Genomic DNA, 26,135 nt, shown 5'->3' with positions numbered 1-26,135 from the left:
GCTGCAAATGTCATTTTTTAAGAGAGTTTAGATTTGGTATCCGGCTTTATCACAAGTCTCAAGGGATGCAGGTGGCGCTGTGGGTTAAACCACAGAGCCTAGGACTTGCCGATCAGAAGGTCAGCGGTTCGAATCCCTGTGACGGGGTGAGCTCCTGTTGTTCGGTCCCAGCTCCTGCCCACCTAGCAGTTCGAAAGCACATCAAAGTGCAAGTAGATAAATAGGTACTGCTCCAGCAGGAAGGTAAACGGCATTTCCGTGCGCTGCTCTGGTTCGCCAGAAGTGGCTTAGTCATGCTGGCCACATGACCCAGAAGATGTACGCCGGCTCCCTCAGCCAATAAAGCGAGATGAGCGCCACAACCCCAGAGTCAGCCACGACTGGACCTAATGGTCAGGGGTCCCTTTAACTTTACCTTTAAGCAGTCTCAAAGCGGCTAACAATCTCATTTCCCTTCCTCCCCCACAACAAACACTCTGTGATGTGAGTGGGGCTGAGAGACTTCAGAGAAGTGTGACTAGCCCAAGGTCACCCAGCAGCTGCATGTGGAGGAGCAGGGAATCAAACCCGGTTCACCAGATTACGAGTCCCCTACTCTTAACCACTACACTACACTGGCTCTCAATTTGTCTGCAGTGCAGAATTTTGGCGCAGATATATTTCAGTTCCTTGGTGGCAGCTACGGGGCTGCAGAACTGATTAAGCACACAAGGAAGGCTATGCATACAATTTGTACATTATCTCCCCCTTTTGTGTAATTTTAACTTTCTTCAACATAATCTTGAGGCAATTCTTAACACAAACCATCACCATGGAAGCACATAGTGATGAGCAGACTACCATGATTTCTGCAGTAAGTATGCTGGATTGGGTGATGTATTTAGCATACAGAGCCCAGTTTAAGAAGTGACAAAAAACAGGCATGCCAGTCCACACAAATCTGTGATCTCTGCCACTTCTTGCAATTGAATGACGTGGCTTCAAGATTCGACCCACAGAGAACACCTTTTGGTTTGCCAATAGATCTGGCTAGAGGAACCAGCCCAACAACAAATGTGGGAAGAAATGATGCAGTTGGCCGCAGAAGATGCTACAGGATTCCAGTCTGTCAGCTCTTGGTAGGGGTCCATCCACTGTGGCTTATATCTCAAGTCATCTTCCCTTCCTCAGATGCCAATCTCTCCAGCACACGGTTATCCCATCTCCTGTTTCTGCTTGAAGTAAGAGTACAACGAACCAGCTTGCTAAAGCAGCCTTTGCCAGACCTCCAGATGTTCAGGACTGCAACTGGGCTCCTTTGAGAGGACGGGCAGTGTATAAATTTAACAACAGCCATCAGAGCAGCAAGCCTCTTGAGGGGTCCCTGGTTCGCAAAGGCTACCTTAAATCATTTTCAAAAAACAGAAAATAGTAGGTGTTTCCCAAAACTAAAAAGGCATTTTCGGGAGGTCTCTGAGATCCAGCTACAGCGGTACCTCAGGTTACATACGCTTCAGGTTACATACATTTCAGGTTACAGACTCCACTAACCCAGAAATAGTGCTTCAGGTTGAGAACAGAAATCGTGCTCTGGCGGCACGGCAGCAGCAGGAGGCCCCATCAGCTAAAGTGGTGCTTCAGGTTAAGAACAGTTTCAGGTTAAGTACGGACCTCCAGAACGAAGTACTTAACCCAAGGTACCATTGTACTGTGTATTAACTCCCCTCAAAAGCCCTTTTATTAAAATATTTATACCCCATTTTATGCCGCTAAGGGAAACATGGAGGCAGCTAATAAGTGTTTCAAGCCATCTACCAATAAAAGGACGTAGGAATTATTTAAAGAAGAAAAATAGTAATGTTAAACAAATCTGTATTAAATCAGCTAAAAATGAAACACACACAGGAACCCAGAGGGGACACTCTGAGTGGACAAAGTAAGGAAAAATATCCTGCCTTTTCACTGAAAATTGATGTTTTAATTTACTCTTGGACTGTGGCCTTTGTTTTTTGTGTAAGATTTTAGTGGCCATATGACAAAAATCTGACTGACTGACTGACATACTGCTTTATTGGGACTCCTTGTTCATTATTCTGAACATGCATTATAAATGGAAGTAAACGCAGATCAGTAATTCTTACAGAGACAGAATGAGCAGCCCCCATTCCAGGATTATTCTGCTGCATCAAAAATATACTCTCCAATGAAAGACACAGCAAGAGTTTTCCCTAACCTTTCCCTCCTTTCCCCCAAAAGCAGATGCTGACTGGAAAGAAGCCAAGACAGAGCAGTACATCATGCAGAGAGAGAATCGGCAGCCTCCTCCACCTTCCACATGAATGCTTTGGGCTTCACTATTGAGTTTGGGAATTACTGATGTATAGCACAGAACAGGGCCACAGCAATCCAATGCAACAGGTGTACGAGACTGAAATCTGCCAAGCATCCATAAAGCTATGGAAAATGAATTCTCCCCAACCTCATGTGGAGTTTCGGCTGGCAACAGAATGGCACTCGCTCAGAGGGAAGAGGCGTAAGTGGGAAGCAGAATAGCTAAAATAGTGTTAAGAACCACACCACCATAAACTGATCTTGACTTTCAACAAAACAGACACTAAGAAAGTTTTAAATCAACCTTTATTTACAAAATTTCACAGTATCAAAAATAATCTGACAAGTGGGTTAAATTCCCGTCATATTACTTTTTCTATATCAAGGTGGAAATGCAGAATTTTTATTCTTTTAACCTAGTCCTTTTTCAGTTTCGAGCAAGCCCACGGCATGAAGCAGGCCCCTTTTAAGTGATTTAATTGGGAGCATTCAGTATAGAACAAATTCCTAACCTAGGCTAGATTGTGTCCCAAATGTTTTCTTTTTAAAAAATAATGACCATTGCCTGACCTAGATATGTTTTCTTATGTCCAATGATTTCAGTTGATCTTAAAACATGTACAACTGTAGACCAGATTGTGGACATCCATTTTCTACACAAAGTCCATAACTTCTGATATATTTTACCTCAGAAAACCATAATTCTGTGCCTGGATAACATGGCGGAGTTAAAACAGAAATTATTGCAAAATTAAACTTAAGTGTGCATGTCTGTGTGTGTGGCAGGAGAAAGCTGGCCACCACATTGCACGTAGGGTCATCACATTCTTTGTTGTGTAAAAAAATCGACCCCTTTCAGTTCTTTCGGCAGGTAATCCTGCTCCACAGGTTCCTTATACATTGGGTTATATTTATAACCTTTGCCATAGCCTATGTCTTTCATGAGCCTGGTTGGTGCGTTCCTCAAGTGCAAAGGAACAGGTGGAAGAGGTCCCTGGTGGTTTCTCAGACATGCCTTGACGTTGTTGTAAGCGCCATACACTTCTATGGACTTTGGTGCTCTGGCAAAATAGACCACGCATTGCGCCAGTAAGACCTGTACAACGAAAGAGAAAATAGAAAAATAGACTGAAATAATCTGACGTGCTTTCAGAAGGCTTGCTACTGAGGCCGCCAGGTATCTTTTCTAATAAAGAGAAGAACATAATATATAAGAAGACTCCTGTTGAATTGGCCTCTGCTAGTCTGACACCCTGTTTCCCAGAGTGAAGTTCAGCAAGGCCCAAGTTTTCCCACATCCAGGTTTATAGTGTCACTCACAGTGCAGCTGACAATGGGTCATGTGAACACAGTGATATTGAAATGATAATGAATTGAAAACTCATTTTATTTTTATTCACTCATTTCTAAACCACACACTCATACAAATGTACACTAGTGATCAAAATTGTGGAAACCTTTTGGAAAAAGTGTATTTCCGAGGTTTGATGGTTCATAATACCTGACTGAATCTCTAAACAGTCATGCTCAGTGGCTACATTCAAATGAAGGAAACCTACTGAATCTCAACCTAAGCAAGTTGTGCTTCCTTTTTCTGGTTATCTAGCTATAACATTTGATAGATAATTTGACAGATAATTGCACAAACTTTGTTGCATTACATTCTTCATTAAATTATCTTTCCATTGATACATAATTTTATGGTATTACTCCAAAAAAGTGGTGTCATCAAACCTCAGAAATACACTTTCCCCAAAAGGTTTCCACAATTCTGGCCACTAGTGCGTGTGTACAAAAATCTCAAATTAAACCCAGAACAACAAAAACAAAGATCAAAACGCATTAAAGAAACTGGAGTACAAAATGGGTCATGTGACAAGAGAAGCTATAAAAACGGCGAAGTGTTTTTGCAAGGCTTTCTGAGATAAACAGATTTAAAACTCGTTACAGATGGTGCCAAAGTTGATTTCATTAGCTAGAGAGTTACCTAAGCCCACTACACAAAATGCACAATTTCTTGTAGAGGACAATCTGACATTGGGCGGTACCATCAGACTTGCTTCTGTGGTGGATCGCAAAGACTTATTCCTTATTCTTATAAGAAATAAGGTGATATTTTTAAGTCCGCTGGTTCCAGGTTGTTTTGGGTTTTTATATATTCAGAGAATAGGAAAACCTTAAAGTTCCCTCGACAGTTCCCCCGACAGAGGTTTTATTAACTAGTCGGTAGCCAATGCCTAATTACAACCAGACTGATAAAACAGAAGAAACTGAAAGTGGCAGGTGAGAGTAACATATACACAACTTTTATCTGTATGCCTCCTTTTCAGTTCAAACCATGCTAAAGGTGGCATGCAACATGAAAAAACCACGTAACTGCAACATGACAAAAGTACTAATAAACAACCAAACCGAACAATTTTCATACAAATCACAAGAAGATCTAAAATAAAGACACAAAAGATTAAAATCAAGAGCAACGGCCTCCACTAAGAAATACAGCAGCCCAAGAGTCTGTCCAGTGATCTCAGCTTTTGTAGCTGGAGTCAGTCTGCGTCCCTCCCTCCCAGACCAGGTGGGAAAATGCCTGCAAAGCAGGGAGCATGTCTTCCAGGATTCACAGGCAACATTTAGTGGTTGAGATGCTGACAATTATAGAAGTAAATTTATACCAACTTTACCTCACACTCTGGCATTCCAATGAAGTGGCAGCCTTGATAAGCAGCCACTGCTTGGGTTAACGCCAAGGGATCAGCCAATCCTACAACCAAAAATTACATTTAAGAAAGCACATCACGGTCAGCAATGAATACTCCATACAGTGCCCATCTTATTCCTTAAGCCAACTGTCATGTCAGGGCTGTTGTCAGGGGGCTGGTGCTGTCGGGAGAGGGCCCATTACAAACTCTTGGAACCACTGGACCCTCTCTGTTGCTATCTGTTCACTTGTGCCCTCCAAGAAAGTGAGTATGGACAGCTAGGCAAGAAGAAGCAAAATTCTCCGTGCCCTCTTTGCCTGGATAGCTACACAGTTTGGGGCCAAGAGAGCGAGCAAGTAGTGACAGCAGTGAGGAAGAGGTAAATGCACTCAATTAGGGGTCCACTCTTCATAAAGGTAAAGGGACCCCTGACCGTTAGGTCCAGTCGCGGACGACTCTGGGGTTGCGGCGCTCATCTCGCTTTATTGGCCTAGGGAGCCGGCATACAGCTTCTGGGTCATGTGGCCAGCATGACTAAGCCGCTTCTGGCGAACCAGAGCAGCGCATGGAAACGCTATTTACCTTCCCGCTGGAGTGGTACCTATTTATCTACTTGCACTTTGACGTGCTTTCGAACTGCTAGGTTGGCAGGAGCAGGGACTGAGCAACGGGAGCTCACCCCATTGCGGGGATTCGAACCGCCGACCTTCTCATCGGCAATCCCTAGGTTCTGTGTTTTAGACCACAGCGCCACCCATGTCCACTCTACATAGAGCCTCCCAAATCTTGCTTACAAGCCAGTCAGCAGAGGCTTGCCCAGCCACAGCTAGAAGGACCTTCCAATGTCAAGTAAGCGAGAGTTGTCTCTGTTCCTTGCCACCCTCTCCCAAGGGCGTACTAAAAGGAACTCTTTTATAGCAGGGCTGGGGCACCAGTGGACCACAACTCCCATCGTCTCTGAAAACACAGCTCCACACAGCAGTATCTAAAAAGCAAATAAGACAATAAAACTAGTCTGCTTTAAGTAACTCACCTATGTCTTCACTTGCAAACCTTACCAACCTTCTTGCTACGTAGAGCGGATCCTCACCGCCTTCCAGCATTCGGGCAAGCCAGTAAAGAGAGGCATTTTCATCAGAGCCTCGCATAGATTTATGGAGGGCAGAGATGCAGTTGTAATGCTCTTCTCCTATTCAGAAAAATAAATAAATAGATAAAAATCACACCCTCCACAACAAACTTGGTCATTCAGTGCAACTGACTGGCAGTAAATGATTTTGAGCTCCTTGGAAGAAAAAGGATATAAACAAACAAACAAACAATTTATCTTGATTTTATATATATATATTTAAATTGAGTACTTGTACACCACTTAGAAAATACAGTAACGAAGCAATATATAAATTGCCAGAAAAAAACATTCAAGACAGTCGAAAGGGAATACAGACGACAAGGTCCAGTTAAGGCTTTGAATTAATTGCTATAAGCAGCACTGATGACCATTAGCTTAGATGGCTTTTGAAACGATTATTTAAATGCACAACATCAATGACCACTAGCTTTGACACCTACATGCAGCCTCCAAGTCCAAAATCAGGAAGTTTCCAATTACCAAATGCCCGGAGCAAGCCCTGTTTGTAAGAGGGGATAAGACTACAGAGCAAGACAGACCCTTGGTCTGATCGAGGTCTGATTTGTTCATTCTGTAAGGCTTTGTAGGTTTCACGTGCAATTGTAATCATTTCAGTTACAAGCAGAATGTTTCAAAATTTCCTGTTCATTCAGATGTACAGTGGTACCTCGGGTTAAGTACTTAATTCATTCCGGAGGTCCGTACTTAACCTGAAACTGTTCTTAACCTGAAGCACCACTTTAGCTAATGAGGCCTCCTGCTGCCGCTGCACGATTTCTGTTCTCATCCTGAAGCAAAGTTCTTAACCTGAAGCACTATTTCTGGGTTAGCAGAGTCAGTAACCTGAAGCGTATGTAACCTGAAGCATATGTAACCTGAGGTACCACTGTACATCTTTATCACAAAGCACTGGATGTGTCTTTAAACATAAATATAAGTAAGTAAGTAATTATTCAATACAACGGTGTGAAGTTGTACCGCTATGCACTTTCCACACAGCCCCAAACTGCTGCCCAATGCATGGAATGATTATCAGGTGTTTTGTTATATAGACTAGAAGCAACACATAACAGTATGGGATCTGTACCCTCCTGCCTTAGAATTTAAAGGCAGAACCACTTGTATCTTCATTAGCAAAGGTGTAAGCCTGAATCCCTCTGAAGTGGGATTTCCCTATCCGCTTGTCTCCAGGGTGGTCTCTTTCTACGACACACAAGGCCAGCAGACAGCTATTTTTAATAGCGCTCCACACAAAAAGCCCACTGGTATGCCATCGTTATCAGGCCAATATAAACAGCGTGTCTGTGCTCTGCCACAGCATTCAGGCTTTCAACTCGAGCAGGCGGCAATAAACCAAGCAGCTGGGAGTCTCATCGCAGTCCTGGGAATGGCGTCGCCTGGTCTCTTAAAACCAAGATGGCCTTTAAATGTTGAGAAAGGCAGTGTGACCTGCCCCCCTTCTTCTCCCCCAAATGGCATTCTTTCATGCGGTGTTTCTAAGCCACTTGAAAAATTCATTGAGCATGCTCAGTACTCGTTGAGCTATTTGTTGGAAGGGTGGGGTTTCCTTTACATTTTAGCAGTGGTGGGTGGAGAAGACAGACTGGCAAGCCCAGCTGTATTAAAACATTGGATCTCTCCATTGATTTCTATGGGCAGCTTTCTGGGGACATTTAAAATAGCTTCTCCATGAACCAGGAAATTTGAATCACTGTACAGCACCGAGCTTCTATTTGCACTCCACATTTCCAGTTCCTTGAGTGCTCACTGCACACTGCATTTGTTGTATTTTATTTTATTTTATAATCTGGGAGCCTGGTATTATGAGGAGGAAGGTACCAAGCTCAAACAGCCGCACGTAGCCATTTCTGCCCTAAAAGGAAGTAGTATCAAAAGCTTAGTTGCCTGACGTTACAGTGATTAACATGTGTGACCCATATTGTGATGGGGATAATATTTACTACAGTGGTACCTATGGTTGCGAATGGGATCCGTTCCAGAGTCCTGTTCACACCCTGAAGTGAACGCAACCCACGTCCGCGCATCTGCGTGTGCCGTGATTTGCCGCTTCCGCGTGTGACGTCAGTCTAAGCATCTGCGCATGCGCGAGCGGTGAAACCCAGAAGTAACGCGCTCCTTTACTTCTGGGTTGCCGCGGAGCGCAACCCGAAAAGGCTTAACCTGAAGCGACTTCAACCCGAGGTATGGCTGTATGAAGAAAATGTACCTGGGACTTCAAAACGATTTTGATAAAAGTCCCTCACCAAAGAACCCTGAATAAACTTAGCTGTCGTGGGACAAAAGGAAGGGCCACTTCATGGCCTGGTAAACGTTTAAAAATCAGGAAGCAGAAAAAAGGAGAAGAGTAGCAGAAAGCTCTCACAATGAATGGGTGCAAAAAGTGAGTTCTCCAAGGGTAGGGATTAGGTCGCGTTGTGCCAATATGTTCAGGTAAGTGCGGTACTTCACTTCACTTGTGAAGTCTTCTGTACTTATCTTAAACTCTAAAAGTACACATATGAACCCATGCTAATATGAGGAGTGACTGTAATATGCTAATATGCTAATATGAGGAGTGACTGCCAGCAAGAGCTATACCCAAGTATAACTTGGAAATGAGACCAAACACCACATAATCTAATGTCTGCTCTCAGCCAATGCAAGACAGTCCATTGGCCAAATTCTATAAGATTGTGCATCACTATTTATGATGGGCAGAAGCTGGAATAATAATTATCATGGTTAACAACTAGGGAGAGAAAAATAGAAAAATGGCCACTTTCATTGCACTTTTCTTGCTATCCTCCCCGCAATCACTGTCACAGTCATATTTTGTACAAAGTTTAGAAAAGAACCTTCTCTCATCAAAATATTTTAGAAATAGTTTGCGTTGTATCACTAAGCAAACATATTTTACTGGTCAGGAAATGGATAGAAATGCCACTTCCGGCAACAGAACGAAGCTCAGAGTTGAGAGTACATGAACAGCATTCATTCAAAGACTATTTAAATACTAGCACGTAACTAGTTAAATACAAGGAGACAAGCCTAATCCTCATAGCGCAATCTCCAATTCCGATCTCCGCCGCAAAGACAGACAGAAATGGCCAGCGTTTGTGACACGTCATGTTGCCAAGTCACGAATTTAGCAAGAGCTGGTATCAAATTAGGGATCCTCACATGCGGTTATATGCAGGTGCTCTGACATAAGCAAACTGCAAAATTCATTTCCTTAAAAAGGAGTGCCAAAAATAAATCAAATAATTGAAAATTTCAACTAAGTATTGGTATGAATGTCAATACTGAGCACCGGCAGGGATTGCATTTAAACGATACTATGTTTTCTCAAAGAAAAAGCCATGAAAACTCTTAACTCATTCTGCCAACAGCAAAGTATTAAGTATATAAATGGGAGATTTTTAGGAAATGTGAAGCACCAGTCCACAAATCATGGTGGACTAATGCCCATGTTGGGGGTTAACGATTTCCCTAGGTCTCCTCCAGTTCTGAAGGCCAGAGTTTAAAGAACATTGCTGTGGCTCTTTAAACATACAATAAAACCATATCCATATATTGTGTCAGGTTTATTCCTGCTTTAACAATAATGATGGCACGTAACTGAAACCTAGAGTGGTAAACACTGCTGTTTTAGAGTCTTGTGTCTGTCCTTCATCCCTTTTGCTGAAGATGGTATCAAGATTATGTAATGAGGCCCAGAGTCTGCAAACCAACAGAATCAGAATGACGACATCAGCTGCAGCTGTGTCCTTGCTACATATCTGAATGTACCCCAGTGCCAAGAATTCTCTGCACAAAGCAAAATAGCAGAAGGCCAGTTGATCCCTTCTCCCCAACATTATTGATTTCAATGCAGAGACATCTCACCCAGATGGGAAGACATGCAACACCCCAACCCACGCAGCTTGACATGGCCCCATCCAGGAAAATCCTTATCAATTGAGTCTGCTGGTTGTACAAACCGCAATTGACGCAAGGTAATATCACTAAGGCAACTATGTGTAAACAAACAATAAACATCCATAAAAATGGCACAAGTAGTTTCTTTCCCAAATAGGGAAAGCTATCTTAAACAATAGCAAACGCAGTAAATAAAGAGTTCACTTGTAATGTTTTCAGTAGTTCAGTGCTCATTTCTTCTCTTTCCAAAAGAGATTTTTTTCTTGAACAATTGCAAAGGGGCACTTGTGATATACCAGTGGTTGAGAGCTGGAATGTCGTTCTGGTAATCTGACATTTTGTCGCTAAAGAGCTTACGTCTTCGAGCTTGGTAGTAAATCATGTACAAAAGAAGACCGTATGCAAACGACTTAAATCTGTCCCCATCTGCATGTTTCCATCAGGAGGAACATAGAAAGAGGACAATGTCCTTGAGCAAACTATTATCTTGTGTTGATTGCAGTAGTCATTGCATCACCACCCTGTTTGTTGTTTTATAGTTGTACAAACTGGCACTTAGAGATTACCCAGTAAAATAAAACAAAACGTGTATCCCAATACTGCAGAAGTGTGTATGCACACAGCCAAAATCTTCGCATTACCATATTCTTCCGTGTATAACATGCCCCCGTGTATAAGATGTCCCCTATTTTGGGGACTCCAAATTAAGAAAATGGGGGGAGCTTATCAAGAGTTGCTAAGCTGTTTGGGGGGGAAATGCCCAGAGTTGCTCAGCTTTTTTGGGGGGGGGGGGTTGCTAAATATTGTTCACCCGCATGGTTGCACATGTCGCCAAAGGCACCAATCGTATGCCCGCTCACCGCCACCAGACGCAATTGACCCGTCCAATTGCCACAGCGGCAGCCAATAGACAGCGGCCATTGCCGCAGCCACCACTCAAATGCTCAATCAACACTGAGAATCTCCTGGTTGTGGCTGCAACCAATTGCCCGTCCCACCAATGCACTACCCATGTATAAGACAAGCCTCATTTATAAAGTTATTTTTAAAAGAAAAAACCCTCGTCTTATACACCGAAAAGTACGGTACAGTCGTACCTCGGGTTACATACGCTTCAGGTTACATACGCTTCAGGTTACAGACTCCGCAAACCCAGAAATAGTGCTTCAGGTTAAGAACTTTGCTTCAGGATAAGAACAGAAATCGGGCTCTGGCGGCGCGGCGGCAGCAGGAGGCCCCATTAGCTAAAGTGGTGCTTCAGGTTAAGAACAGTTTCAGGTTATGAACGGACCTCCGGAACGAATCAAGTACTTAACCCGAGGTACCACTGTATATATCATTTCTTAAAATATAGATCTGTACATTACTGAAAATGCTCGTGAGGCAACACATGAAGCGCCACAAGCTATTCTTAGCCACAGACAAAGCGGTTTTTCCTCCACCGCCACACGGTCCCCAGGGAGACCCGGTATGCATTATCCTACCCCTTTCAATGTTCTTCCCTCTGAGATAATAGCACGAAGTTCACAGTATGTTCCGAGCCAAACCCCTCTCATGAGTTTCATCTTCCCAGCAGCAGGGCCTCCTCAAATTCTCCACACCTATTGTTGGAACAGGTGCAAAGGATATGAAGAGCAGCGTGTGGAGATGCGTGGGCCTCTGAGAATGGTCTCTGGAAGGCAACAGCTATCTTATTAGACAAGACCTTCTGGCTCAGGCAGTCTCTTGGGTCCCTGGAGGAGGAAATGAGGCTGGGCTCTTTTGTATTTTTAGAATTTTATGTATTCTATTTTATTGGTTTCACTGGCACTGCTAACGTTGCTGCCGTTGCACTGTTGCATTCCTTTCGCTAACGTATCGCAACCTGCTTTAAGAGCAAAGGTATTATTCTAAATTCTAAATCATTCTAAATTCTAAAAGTAAATAAATGAACGGGTTTCAGCTAAACCACAGTGGCTGCATTTGGACGTCACAGTAAATTATGGCTTGTCGTGATGGAAACAAGCCTAGCTTCCTCCCAGACTCATGTGCTCCCCCTCTTCTTCTCTTCTAGTGTGGCTGTGAGGAGGAGACCAGACGATTTTGCTTCTGATACCAATTAACCACAGCTTAACATTACACCTGAACTCTAAACTGTGGTTAATCTCATCTATGGTTTGACGAAACAACTCGTAAGCAATCGTTTAAATTGCCATGCTTCAAACAAACCATAGCTGAGATTAACCACAGTTTGTTCAGACAGCACAGCAAGCTGTGGTTAATCAAACATGAACTCTTCCTCTCATCTGTGGTGGGAGAGAGGAGAGTATGCAAGCCTAGAAGCTAGGCTTATTTCAAATACAATAATTATGTTTTTTTTGTAACTGCTTAAAGCCACCATAGTGATTAGAATTATGGCATACATAGGCCCAGTTCTGACATAACGGTAAGTGATACTTTAGTACTATGTGAATATGTCTGACTTATGTGCTCTTCCTTCATCTCTGTGAGATTTGTTTTACTTGAAAAAAATCTGTGTTTAGCGTTGTCTGGAAAAGGACAAACTGTGCTTCATTTAAGCTATGGTATAAACCAAGACCAAGCTTTACGTTTAGGATCTTCACTTGCTTTAACAAACCATCGTTTAAATGAAACAATGCTCACTGTTCAGCCACAATAAGTTCCAATTTGAGTGAACTGTGAACAAGACGCTCCATATGCCCTTGTTCTGGCTGTGGGGACTGCATCAACCTTCATGCTGTCCCTCCTTCATGTGACATTAAAATACAGTTTAGCATCATTTTTATTTTATTTATCGAGTTTAGATGCCACCCTTCCCTCCGAAGGAGCCCAGGCCCACAGGGATTTCACCCCTTCAATTGCCGAAAGAAACCTATCTTAAAACAAAGCCTTGTTGGCATGTTGGCCAACACTTTGTATGACTGAGTTGCGCATCATCTCTGCCAAGGGAACCTTAACATGACAGAAGGAGAGCTGTTTCAGTTGCAAGCAAAGACCCTACCTGCCCACAGACTGTCTCGCCAGAGTGGTGCATACTCTAGTTATCTCCCGCTTGGACTACTGCAATGCGCTCTACGTGGGGCTACCTTTGAAGGTGACCCGGAAACTGCAATTAATCCAGAATGCGGCAGCTAGACTGGTGACTGGGAGTGGCCGCCGGGACCACATAACACTGGTCCTGAGAAATCTGCATTGGCTCCTAGTACGTTTCCGAGCACAATTCAAAGTGTTGGTGCTGACCTTTAAAGCCCTAAACGGCCTTGGTCCTGTATACCTGAAGGAGCGTCTCCACCCCCATTGTTCGGCCCAGACACTGAGGTCCAGTGCCGAGGGCCTTCTGGCGGTTCCCTCATTGCGATAAGTGAGGTTACAGGGAACCAGATAGAGGGCCTTCTTGGTAGTGGCGCCCACCCTGTGGAACACCCTCCCTTCAGATGTGAAGGAAATAAGCAGCTATCCTATCTTTAAAAGACATCTGAAGGCAGCCCTGTTTAGGGAAGTTTTTAATATTTAATGCTGTACTGTTTTTAACATTTGATTGGGAGCCAACCAGAGTGGCTGGGGAGACTCAGCCAGATGGGCGGGGTATAAATAATAAATTATTATTATTATTATTCATTGCTTCATTATTATTCAAGCTTCATTCATAGCATTGCATCACATGGAGCGTTCTTTATTAGCTACTCACCGGCTCGATCATACAGAATGTGGGATCGCTGCAGTCCCTCCTTAACATGATCTTCTGTGATGATCATTTCGTTAACAGAACAGCCACGTGTGCTACTCTGCTGCTGGAGCTTAGTTAACCTGGCCTGAACAGCCATCTGGAGTCCATTCAACCCAGTTCTTGCATCGCCATCACAAAGATACGCGAGGGTGTTTACAGCTTTTCTCTCGATGCACACACAGCATCTGAAATGAAAGACGTGATATCTGAGTGCATTTCCTATTGTCCACAAGGCCACATTTCTTTGCTCTGACCACTAAGTGCCAAATGGATATGAGCTTTATTCCTAACTGAATACCACAGTAGTTAAATATTAAGGTAAAAAGGTAAAAGGTAAAGGAGCCCTGGATAGTTAAGTCCAGTCAAAGGCAACCATGGGGTGCAGCACTCATCTTGCTTTTAGGCCGAGGGAGCCGGAATTTGTCCGCAGACAGATTTCCGGGTCATGTGGCCAGCATGACTAACAGGCTACTGGTGCACAGAGAACTGTGACGAATGTCAGAGCGCATGGAAACGCTGTTTACCTTCCCCGCTGCAGTGGTACCTATTTATCTACTTGCACTGGTATGCTTTCGAACTGCTAGCTTGGCAGGAGAAGGGACAAAGCAACCGGAGCTCACCCCATCACGGGGATTTGAACCACTGACCTTACATCGGTAAGCCTAAAGAGGCTCAGTGGTTTAGACAACAGAACCACCCACATCCCTTAAATATTACAAGGGCTTTAAACAGAGAATGCAATCCACAAACTATGCCTTAAGCATTACAGCATGTTAGAATCACCATAAAAAATTCCTTCCAGTAGCACCTTAGAGACCAACTACCATATATTCTCAAGTATAAGCCGACTTTTCAGCACATTTTTAATGCTGAAAAAGTCCCCCTTGGCTTATACTCGAGTGAGGCGGGCAGTGGCAGTGGAGGGACAAGTGGCCCGAAAGGAGCCCTTTCTCGCAGTTGGTCCCACCATGAAAGCTCATATAATAATAATAATAATAATAATTTATTATTTGTACCCCGCCCATCTGGCTGGGTTTCCCCAGCCACTCTGGGCGGCTTCCAACAGAAATGAAAAATACACTAAAATGTCACATATTAAAAACTTCCCTGAACAGGGCTGCCTTCAGATGTCTTCTGAATGTCAGGTAGTTGTCCATCGCCTTGACATCCGGTGGGAGGGCATTCCACAGGGCGGGCACCACCACCGAGAAGGCCCTCTGCCTGGTTCCCTGCAACTTGGCCTCTCGCAGGGAGGGAACTGCCAATAACAAACTTAGTTGGTCTCTAAGGTGCTACTGGAAGGAATTTTTAAATTTTGTTTTGACTACGGCAGACCAACATGGCTACCTACCTGTAACTAGAATCACCTTGGACATTTCAACCATTGTACGAAACCTGTCTGTACTTGCAGCCAGACAATGGGCAAGAGAGACAAACTTTGTAACACCTTATCTAAATAATAATAATAATAATAATAATAATAATAATAATAATAATAATAAAAATAAATTAGATTTATTAATTTATTAATAAGATTAACTTTAGATTTGATCAGGGAGTCATACTGAACAGGGACCAAGAAACAGATAGGTTGGTCTGCCATAATCAAAACAAAAAAATTCCTTTCCTAACTTAGTTGGTCTTTAAGGTGCTACTGGAAGGAATTTTTTTGTAAGGACCAAGAAAGCAACTTCCTGCTTTATTTTTATTTTTCTTGAATTGAAATAGAACCTAACCCACTATTTGCATTGCTCATGTTAAACTGGAACTAAAAAAAGATCTTAAAGCTTGCATTCAATAAGTGTCTTGTCAATGAGAAGATTCCCTCTTGCCCAATGCAACTTTCCCATGCGTGCACCCTGTGCCCTCCTCAAATCTGCTCTGGAGGGAAATCACAAAACAGATTTCAGGGGTTTGTGGTGAAAGGAGGTTTCCATTGTGCCAGCATGAATCCTTGGTGCTGCACTGCACTTGCCAAAGCAAGACTACAATGGGTTCAAAATCAGGGTTTGGCCATCCCCCCCCCCCCCGTGTGAAACTCAGTAGCACAAACATGAGAAACTATGTGAATGCTTTTTTTTAAAAAAAAGGGAGAAAAAAGCTCAATACCAGGAAGCATTAGGCAGGTTAAAGGACAAAATTTACTTTAACAGAACAGTAGAAAATTGTAGAGCAACTCGCAACATGATGATGTCATGTCCTGCTTTCCTCAAGGGCAAACAGAGACCTGCTGCCTTCGACAGCTGCCTTGAGTTCTCCATAACATCTTACCCTACTTAAATAACAAATTAACCCAAAGATCAGTGTTGAAAGATGCCTGCAGGACCCACAACCATTTGCCTCAAGCTGACCATAAAGATAGCAGAATTTACAGATTTTGAAAAGAGATGTTAGCATTGCTGTGAAAAGTCAGATTAAAAGGAGGGAGGAGAGAATAGGCCTTCAATTTACAGAATCTATCAGCACTGGAGATACCACTCACCAGTGATTTAGAAATGCCCCCAAGGGAAAAAACCACACACTTCAATTTCTTTTGGAGAAGGTGCCATTTGCAATTATCACATTTGTTTCTTTCACTCATCCATTTTATCACCAACCTTCCAAGTTGCTCCAGTTGGGTTACATGATTACCTCCATTTTATCATCACAGCAGTCATGTAAGGTAATAATAATACAGTGGTACCTCAGTTTAAGTCCTTTTTAAGAATGATTCAGTTTACAAACTCTGCAATACCAGAAATAGTGTTCAGGTTTGAGAACTTTACCTCGGTCTAAGAACGGAATCCGAACGGTGGAAGGGCACCAGCAGCGGGAGGCCTCATTAGGGAAAGCACGCCTCAGTTTAAGAACGGTTTTGGTTTAAGTACGGACTTCTGGAACGTATTAAGTTCGTAAACTGAGTTACCACTGTAATAATTTATTATTTATATGCCGCAAATCTGACTGGGTTGCCCCAGCCACTCTGGGCAGCTCCCAACAAAAATAGTAAAAACACAATACAACATCAAAAATTAAAAACTTCCCTAGGTGGGCTGAAGATTACTCAGTGAGCTTCATGGGTAAATGAAGATTTATACCAACACTCTAGCCCAGGGGTCAGCAACCTAAGGCTCATGGGCCAGAAGTGGCCCGCGGAGGTTGTTTGACCGGCCCACGAGCTGCCCCCAAACTGAGTTGTCTGCTCACGCGCTGCGCTAAACTGGCACAGCGTAGTGTGGGGACTCGCTTCCACGGTGCTGAAAATTGCGTCTGCACAGATGCAGACTCCGAAAATCACATATGCGCAGACGCCGAAAATCACAGGCACACACGCTCACACATTCCGGCCCACAGAGGGATCTTCATGGGACCAATCCGGCCCAGGCAAGATAAACCTTGCTGACCCCTGCTCTAACCACTACACCAAATGGTGGTTCCATCTCCTTAACATTTTTGTGAATACAGAAACACAGCCAACCTGTTTTTCAAGGGCAGGAGATGCCCCGCTTCAGAATCCGGCACGTACAGCACTTCAACCTGTGCTGTTTCCAGCTCATTGACTCATTGCCCTTTTTATCCAACGGGGATTAGTGCGGGGAGACTGGAACAGACAGCAATTCCTTATGGAGTATGTTGGCACTGCACATAAACCCAGGATTGCCAGAGGTTCCGCACTTCATTCACTGAAGGATTTACGGTCGTTTTCTTTAAATGGTTATCAAGCGGCTAGAGAAGTCAAGGGATTCGTTTTGAATTGATCTAATTATACCCTTCAATAACCAAATCAGTCATTTAGAGAAGTGCGTTTATGCACAAAATATCAACATGGGTGCTTGGGAATGTGAATTTACAGCAGGGGTGTGGAACAACAGGCCCAGGAGCCAAATCTGCCCTTCCAGGGGCCTTGGGACTCCTCCTAGGCCACAACCCTTTCCCCAGCCACTTTGAGTGGTTTCCCCCCAGTTGGAATGTGTCCTTGAACACTGAGAATGATTCTTGCTCGCCTGGGTGGAGGATAAAGAGGGATGTGTGAGTGTGGCGAGAAAGTAGGCTACTGCTCAAAGCTAAAATTTACATTTGTTACTTTGGCCACTTCGGCCCCCAGGTGGTTTTCCCAGAAGAGAATGTGGCCCTCGGGGCTGAAGAAGGTTCCCTACAGATTTAATCCAAAAAGGAAAAGGAAAAGCTAGTAGCCATGGTCAGAAGAAAGGATGCATGTGTGAACGTCAACCTGATTCTAGGAGTTAATGAACAGCCTAAAGTATACACATCTCACAGGCTGGGTGGCTGGGTCTGAAAAACCACAAGATTTCACCACCTCAGATACAGACACAGGCTCCCAGCTAAACACATCACAGGTAATGTATGTATAGGTGGCGTTCGAAATTAGGCAGGCGCCAGGTGCGTTTTTTAACTGGCACAGGTTCCAACTGTAACCACATGGACATCTCTGGATGCCAGATTTGCAACTGACATCTCCATCTTGCTGGCCCCTCCAGCATTCTTAAGCAGAAGAGTTTATTAATTGCATTTATATCCCACATTTTCCTCCAAGGAGCACATGGTTCACCCCCATCAATAATAATAATAATAATAATAATAATAATAATAATAATAATAATAATAATAATAATAATATCTCATCACAAAAATAGCACCTAGACATTTAGTTGTCGCGACGATACCCTAGGCTTATTGGCAATTAGCCTATACAGTGGTACCTCAGGTTACATACGCTTCAGGTTGCATACACTTCAGGTTACAGACTCCGCTAACCCAGAAATATTACCTCAGGTTAAGAACTTTGCTTCAGGATGAGAACAGAAATCGTGCAGCGGTGGCGCAGCGGCAGCAGGAGGCCCCATTAGCCAAAGTGGTGCTTCAGGTTAAGAACAGCTACAGGTTAAGAATGGACCTCCGGAACGAATTAAGTACGTAACCAGAGGTACCACTGTATATCTGAGTTTCTAACACTGTCTATAGCTCACCTTCCTGTAAAATGTACTTAGAGAAACGTGCTGGGAGATTTTCTTGCGAGAGACCATTTAAACAATGGATCTTTATGTGATCTGGTCCCGCACAGAACTGTTCAGCACATCTCGCAGATTCTTCAGAACTCTCTGACATTGTTTTATACGTACGTTTCATGCCTACACGTGTTCTTGGCCTAAGGGCTACTATCTTTCCATGTAATTGGATATAGAGGCGCATTGTGAAGAACAATCGCTACCATGATATACAAGAATACAGTCATAATAGGATTACCTGGCACAGGCCAACAGAATTCCTCCTGGGATTCCTACCAGGGTGTCTCCCAGAGGAAGCTGCCAAGCTGCAAATAACTGAAGGCGGGACTACGCACCCTTTTCTCCCTGCTGCCAACAGCGTGCTGCAAGCAGAATAGCTTTAGGTGACTCAAGCAAGCCACTGCACAAAGGGAGAGGGGTCTTCAGTTTACTTGTATCCTTTATACCTGGCCCACTAACCCAAGTTCTCAAGGTGGATTCCAATGCATTAAAACTATTAAATATGTTTTCCAACATACAATAAAACACACAAGAGTAAGTCCACGCAAAGTAACATGAAAAGGAGTACAGTGGACACTCGGGTTGCGAACGTGATCCGTGTGGGATGCATGTTCGCAACCCGCAGCATTCGCAACCTGCACCTGCACACACGCAGGTTGCAATTCGGCGCTTCGGCGCATACGCAAAGCATGATTTAGCGCTTCTGCGCATGTGTGACCGCCAAAACCCAGAAGTAACCCATTCCGGTATTTCCGGGTTTCGGCAGTCCGTAACCTGAAAAAACGTAACCTGAGGTATGACTGTATATTAAGTTTTCCCCAGGTGAGAAATGGCTGCCAAAGCAGCCAGATGTTTTTGTTTTAAAATGCCAGTACCCAGAGCACACTATTTGCAAGTGGATTTGAAAACCAGCAGCAAGCATGTTCTTTGAAGCAGGGACCAGCACATAGGTAGGTTTGTCCTTAGTACAACTGGTAATGGCCCAGGGCAATTTTGCCTTTGGTATAATGTCTAAACTGGACATATACACCACACAGGGAGACAAAGAAAGAATGCTCATTGCTACCTGCTCTGACCTTATATAAATCAGATGCTCAGCCACTGAGTAATAGTCTCTCCCTTTGGGTGCCCCTTCCAAGGAACCCCTAATGCCTGTGTACTGGTATAGCTCAGTCAGTAGAACATGAGGCTCTTAATCTCAGGGTCGTGGGTTTGAGCCCTATATTGGGCAAAAGATTCCTGCATTGCAGGGGACTCGTTGCCTCTTCCAACTCTACAATTATATTTATGATTCTACTGCCTGCAAGGAATCCATGTGTTCCTGGCAACAATGTTTGAAAACTACCAATATACACCATAATGCTATTCTATTACTCTTTTAACTTAAAAAAACCAGTATTATAGTACCCGTTTGACTGGGCAGCTAGAGGAGCAAAACAAACTATGAACTTACTTGCCTGAGATCAAACAGGTGCCAGGAGAATAATTAGCATTCACCAAAAACCGAGAATGCACTTCCCCCGATTTATTTTTTTTAATGCTGATTAATTGCTTTACTATTTTACAGAGCTCAGTGCTTTAAGCAATACATCCCTCCCTCCCCTGATAACCTGTGTTGAAAGGGATCCCAGAATCCTCATATTTCTGGGAGAATGCCTATTAATCATTTGCATATGGTAATTAAAAAATGTGCGCCTTTGAAAACCGCCCGTTCCTCAGCATGGAATCCAGGTTAAAAACAAATTGTTAATAACAACTTTGTGGTGGGCAGAAGCATCAAAATCAAAATATTTATATGTACCTGTTTAAAGCAAAATAAAAGTTTAAAAACCACAAAACTATTCTTTCTTTACTGGTTTGAGGAATTTCTTCGTAATTATGAAGGATCTGATTATTTCAGCCTTATATTAAAACATACCTAAGTTTCCTCTTCTGCTTCCATATTCTATGGCTGCCCATTTATCCTACATGAGGTAACAATTGCAAGTCAGGAAACTAACCTACTTTCCAACCTCTGAATATATCCCCCCCATACTCTCATCTTACACTTGCACTATTTCGTATTTTTGCCAGTCTCCCAAATTAACACAGGACATAACTGGACACCAAGCCTTGATGTTTGTACCTTGTAACCGGTGATACCTAGAGACAAAAATATAAACAGGCAGGCAGGAAAAACAGCCTAGGACCTAGCACCAGCTGACCTAAGGTTGGCATGTTACCTAAGAGGTAAAGGAAAACTACAACTAAGTGCAATAGAAGAAACCTCCACTGGGATATTGCTAGTCTCCTTCACTCAAGGCAGAGTTAAACTGTGGAATCAATTCCTACAAGACGTAGAAATGGCCGCCAAGAGGATTTGACAGGTTCATGGAGGAGAAAGCTCTCAATGGCTACAAGCAATATGGCTATTCTCTAACCTCTGAATGCCTCTGAATACCGTCTGCTGGGAACCAGAAGTAGGAGAGGGCTGTTGTATTTGGACCTTGCTTGCTGGCTTCCCAGGGGCGTCTGGTTGGTCATTGTGAGAACAGGTGACTGGTCTAGATGGAGCAGAGCTTTTCTTATGTTCTTATGGAGAGTGCAAAGGCATGCCATTAGCCCACCATGCAGGCAATTCTTTTTCTTTATTCCTGCGTTCATATACGAATCCAAATAATAATAATAATAATAATAATAATAATAATAATAATAATAATAATTTTATTTATATCCCGCCCTCCCCAGCCGAAGCCGGGCTCAGAGTGGCTAACAACATTAAAATAATGCAACATTCTAAAATCATTTCATTATAAAATCAATTCAAATCAGATTAATGGCAACCATTGGGCTAGAGTTCTGTGAGGATTGCCAAAGGAGGGAGTCAGGCTGTGCCTTGGCCAAAGGCCAGGTGGAACAGCTCTGTCTTGCAGGCCCTGCGGAAAGATGTCAAGTCCCACAGGGCCCTAATCTCTTGTGATAGAGCATTCCACCAGATCGGAGCCACAGCCGAAAAAGCCCTGGCTCTGGTTGAGGTCAGCCTAACCTCTCTATTGCTTGGGACCTCCAAGATGTTTTTGTTTGAAGACCATAAGGTCCTCTGTGGGACATACCAGGAGAGGTGGTCCCGTAGGTACGAGGGTCCTAGGCTGTATAGGACATGAAGGTCCCACCAAGGAGGCACCAGACTTTTAAATTCTTAAACAACTCAGGACCGTAAGACCTCAAAAACCGCCTCTCCCCATAGAAACCCTGCTTTCATCATCAGAGGCCCTTCATTGTGTGGCTCCTCCACGTGGGGTTCAGAGGGTGGCAACACGAGAACGGGCCTTCTCTGTAGTAGCTCCCCATTTGTAGAACGCTCTCCCCAGGGAGATCCACCTGGGACCTTCATTATATATATATATTTTAGGCAGAAAACATTCCTCTCCAACCAGGCCTTTGGCCGATTAACATCCTGCAGCCTTTTAAATGTGTCTGTGGGGAGGGTGAGGGTGTGTGTGTGTGTGTGTGTGTGTGTGTGTGTGTGTGCGATTGGATTGCTGTTTGGTTTTAATTATTTACTTGTTTTTTATCCTGTGTTTTATTCTGTGAACTGCCCTGAGATCTCATGATTAAGGGCAGTATATAAATCTCATAAATCAATAAAACAGAAATAAACATTTCTGCAGCAGAATTGTGGGATGAAGCTGCGTCAAGGCTGGGGTACATCATTTGCTGGAGAAAACCAGAGAACAATTCGCTATGAGAATAGGATGCTGGACTAGATAGGCTTTTGGTCAGATCCACCAGAGCTTTTCTCACATTCACTGATTCTAACATATAAAGGGCACCTAAGAAGTCTTGCCATTTCTTGGCTCTGGCTATTGCTTATTATGTGACCTTGACCAGTCCTGCTAACCTTTCGGCGCTTCTGTTTATACATGTTTACCCAACTGGCAGAACCGACGAGGATAATATATAAATATATTTCCACTTCCTCCGGCTAGCAGTATTATGCAAGTGCTGTACACATCAACGTTAACTCGCTCCTTATGATAAACGAGTTTTCGTTTTTTTTAAAAGAAGTATCTTACACCGGGCTCCAGTTGGTGAGCCAACAGGTTCTAATAAATAAATAAAAAACAGCACCAAACTGATCCCGAAAATCTGGTCTCCATTGACAGAACAAATATTTACTCAATGCATGCCTAGGGTCTAGTGAAATATAATGCCTTGGGAGGAGAAGGCTTGATTGTTCCTTCTACCTACATTCCACCCAGAAATGAAAGCCTCCCAAACCCATCCAGTGAGTCACCGTAAACACAGCTGTGGCATTATATGAAGCCCGAGAAGCAGTGCTGCTCTGACCCACACTTCGCACTCACAGCTCATGCGCTGTTGCAACAAAAAGAATAAGCAGCCGTACAAACCGGGCATCCTAAATAAGGAAACAGAATTCCTTCATTTCCCTAACTTATGCAATCTAGTTAGGAACTTGCATGTACTGGAGCAAAAAAAGTCACATCTAAACTGAAGAAAAGAGAGGTCTTTATGCCTTTCTTATAAGTGAACCGCAAGTGTTTTCTTCCAAGAGAAAGTTAGTTACAGTGGTACCTCTGGTTACGTACTTAATTCGTTCCAGAGGTCCGTACTTAACCTGAAACTGTCCTTAACCTGAGGCACCACTTCAGCTAATGGGGCCTTCCGCTGCCGCCACACGATTTCTGTTCTAATCCTGAAGCAAAGTTCTTAACCCGAGGTACTATTTCTGGATTAGTGGAGTCTGTAACCTGAAGCATATGTAAACTGAAGCGTATGTAACCCGAGGTACCACTGCACACTTAAGCTCTACTGAAATCCATGGTCCAGGTCACTAACAAATCACTTAAGTCCTATTGATTTGATTTGTGGGACTTAAGCATCCATTTTTTCCCCAACAGATTGGAGGCAATATCTAAATCTGTCAAGAGAGATTTACCAGCGTGTGGTCTCTTCCTCCCCCACTTATCGCCATGCAAGGCAGACACATAATACAGTGGTATCTCGGGTTACAGACGTTTCAGGTTACAGACACTTTAGGTTACAGACTCCACTAACCCAGAAATAGTACCTCGGGTTAAGAACTTTGCTTCAGGATGAGAACAGAAATTGTGCAGTGGCCCCATTAGCTAAAGTGGCACCTCAGGTTAAGAACAGTTTTAGGTTAAGAACGGACCTCCAGAACGAATTAAGTTCTTAACCCGAGGTATCACTGTACTGAATTCTGTCTGGCGTGCGAGGAGGAACATGACTAACGACCCCTTAGATTATGGCCATATGCTTCAAAGACTGTATGCCCAACCTGAAGTAGCCTTTTCTTCTTACATGTAGACTTCAGAACTTTTAGACTGTGTTTATAGACAGAGAAGAAAGCATAGCAGAAGCGTTTGAATATTTTTAGATGAACTTCTCTTACTTCCCCGGATTGTTTGGCATTCTTGAACGAGTAATTTGTGTGTTGTTGGTTTTGTTTAAAACAAGACATACAATCGTACCTTGGGTTAAGAACTTAATTCGTTCTGGAGGTCTGTTCTTAACCTGAAACTATTCTTAACCTGAAGCACCACTTTAGCTAATGGGGCTTCCTGCTGCTGCTGAGCCGCCAGAGCACGATTTCTGTTCTCATCCTGAAGCAAAGTTCTTAACCCGAGGTTAGCGGAGTCTGTAACCTGAAGCGTATGTAACCCAAGGTACCACTGTACAGCACTGGTTATGCAGGAACAATTCTTCTGTCCCTGCTTGATTTGCCGTCGAACAAGCACTCAATTACATTTTGGATCAAGAGATTCAAGTTAAGGAGAGAAGGGATATTTTGGCTAACACTTGGCTGTTATATGATGCATTTGTAGCCAGCAACAAGAACAATGGCATACAAATGAGACAGGAACCCAAATCAAATCCCCAGCTGTAGTGCACTTTAATATATCCTGCAGGCAAATCAGAAATTGCAACAGCTGGCGTTATGCTCTCTGTTGTAATCCGGAAAGCATGGGTTTTAAGAAAGAAAGAAAGAAAGAAAGAAAGAAAGAAAGAAAGAAAGAAAGAAAGAAAGACAACAGCTTTGCATTGTTTTTTTTTATACCATTTACGGTGAGCATACATGCATCCTTTTCCCCTATGAAAATGAGTTTTAAAACTATTCCCACCCCCTCCTAACCACTCCATAACCTCTTTCTCACTCCTGCTCTGGCAGGCTGTCAATGGATTCCTCGGGTGGTGTGGGTTAACACGCTGCGCTCCGCAAAGCATACTTACTCGGAGTCCTTGCTGTCGCTGCCATTCACAGAGCCAGCGGGTTGCTCGCCTTGGCTTAGAATCTGAATCCCTAAGGACTGGAGAGCTCGCATCAGAATAGCTTCCATCGCCTCGACCGAGAGCTTCTCGAGGACAATAACGCGGCAGCGACTCAGAAGAGCCGAATTGACCTGGAAAGAAGGGTTTTCGGTGGTTGCCCCGATCAGCGTCACGGTCCCGCACTCAACGTGAGGAAGGAAGGTATCCTGGAAATGGGAGGGAAGCAGAAGAAACTGGTCCCCATCAACGACAACTTGAGGCATTCCCCGTGAGTACAATTAATTCACAATGGCAATTGCGATTTCCCGTTCGCTCAGAGACTGAAGCAGTTCCGTTTGGGACGTTTCGCTGGCAGCTCGTCCAAAAACCAAACTAGATGCTCTTGTTTTCCCCCCATACATAATTAGGGTGTGTGTGGTTTTCACTGAGATGGCAGTGCATCTCTCCTTTCTTCTACCTTGAACAGAACCAGGATCTCTCTTCCCCAGGAGTGACCAGGACCCTTAAAGAAAATTCTCCTAGCTGTGTCGTGGCAGCGGTGGGGGGCAACCTCTGTTCCCCTTCTGGTGGGAAGTAAAGAGATTTGCCTCCCCAATTCACAGGCACCTTTCAAGGAAAAACCAAGTGCATAGTTGCATGCCATATATTAAGCAAATTCTTAATTTGGTCTGTAATAGCAGCTTTATTCATTCCATTTACAGTGTATGTTGAGGGGCTGTGTTGTGTAAAAAAGAAAAAAGTTTCTGCAATTTTTGCTTTACTGTTCGAGATACAGAGGCAAAGTGTTCACATATTCATCATTACTGCAATGCTCAACTGACAAAAGTGAGTCCGTTGTGCCTCTTTCTCCCCAAAAGGAATATTCAGAGAGGTCGTAAAGAATCATGTAACTCTGATATTTTGCCGGAAAACAATTCGAATGCGACTTTAGGAATTCATGGAACATTTTACGCAGATCTCCCCATTGCAGCAATCCATCATTCAAAACATCTTTTAGAACTATCAACACCTCTTTGTGCCCAGAGTTCTCATATTCCATGTCGACTGCA

The 26,135-nt window shown here is 43.5% G+C and overlaps 1 protein-coding gene across 1 annotated transcript in view; it reads right to left on the bottom strand.

Moving 5' to 3' along the window:
* Nucleotides 1–2,598: 2,598 nt before the first annotated feature.
* The window catches only part of WRNIP1 (WRN helicase interacting protein 1), a 42,482-nt gene continuing 18,945 nt past the window's right edge, over nt 2,599–26,135 (bottom strand). Inside the window, exons 3-7 of the mRNA XM_081918235.1 lie at nt 25,048–25,292; nt 13,748–13,971; nt 6,043–6,198; nt 4,992–5,071; nt 2,599–3,406 (exon numbers count right to left, since the gene is read on the bottom strand). Coding sequence (XP_081774361.1) covers nt 3,131–3,406; nt 4,992–5,071; nt 6,043–6,198; nt 13,748–13,971; nt 25,048–25,292 — 981 coding nt within the window. The 3' untranslated portion in view covers nt 2,599–3,130. The remainder of the gene's footprint in view (nt 3,407–4,991; nt 5,072–6,042; nt 6,199–13,747; nt 13,972–25,047; nt 25,293–26,135) is intronic.

The sequence above is a fragment of the Podarcis melisellensis genome, assembly GCF_964234715.1.
Source record: "Podarcis melisellensis genome assembly, chromosome: 7".
Classification (NCBI taxonomy): domain Eukaryota; kingdom Metazoa; phylum Chordata; class Lepidosauria; order Squamata; family Lacertidae; genus Podarcis; species Podarcis melisellensis.
The sequence above is the reverse complement of the archived record's forward strand: the minus strand, read 5'-3'. Positions and strand labels throughout refer to the sequence as shown.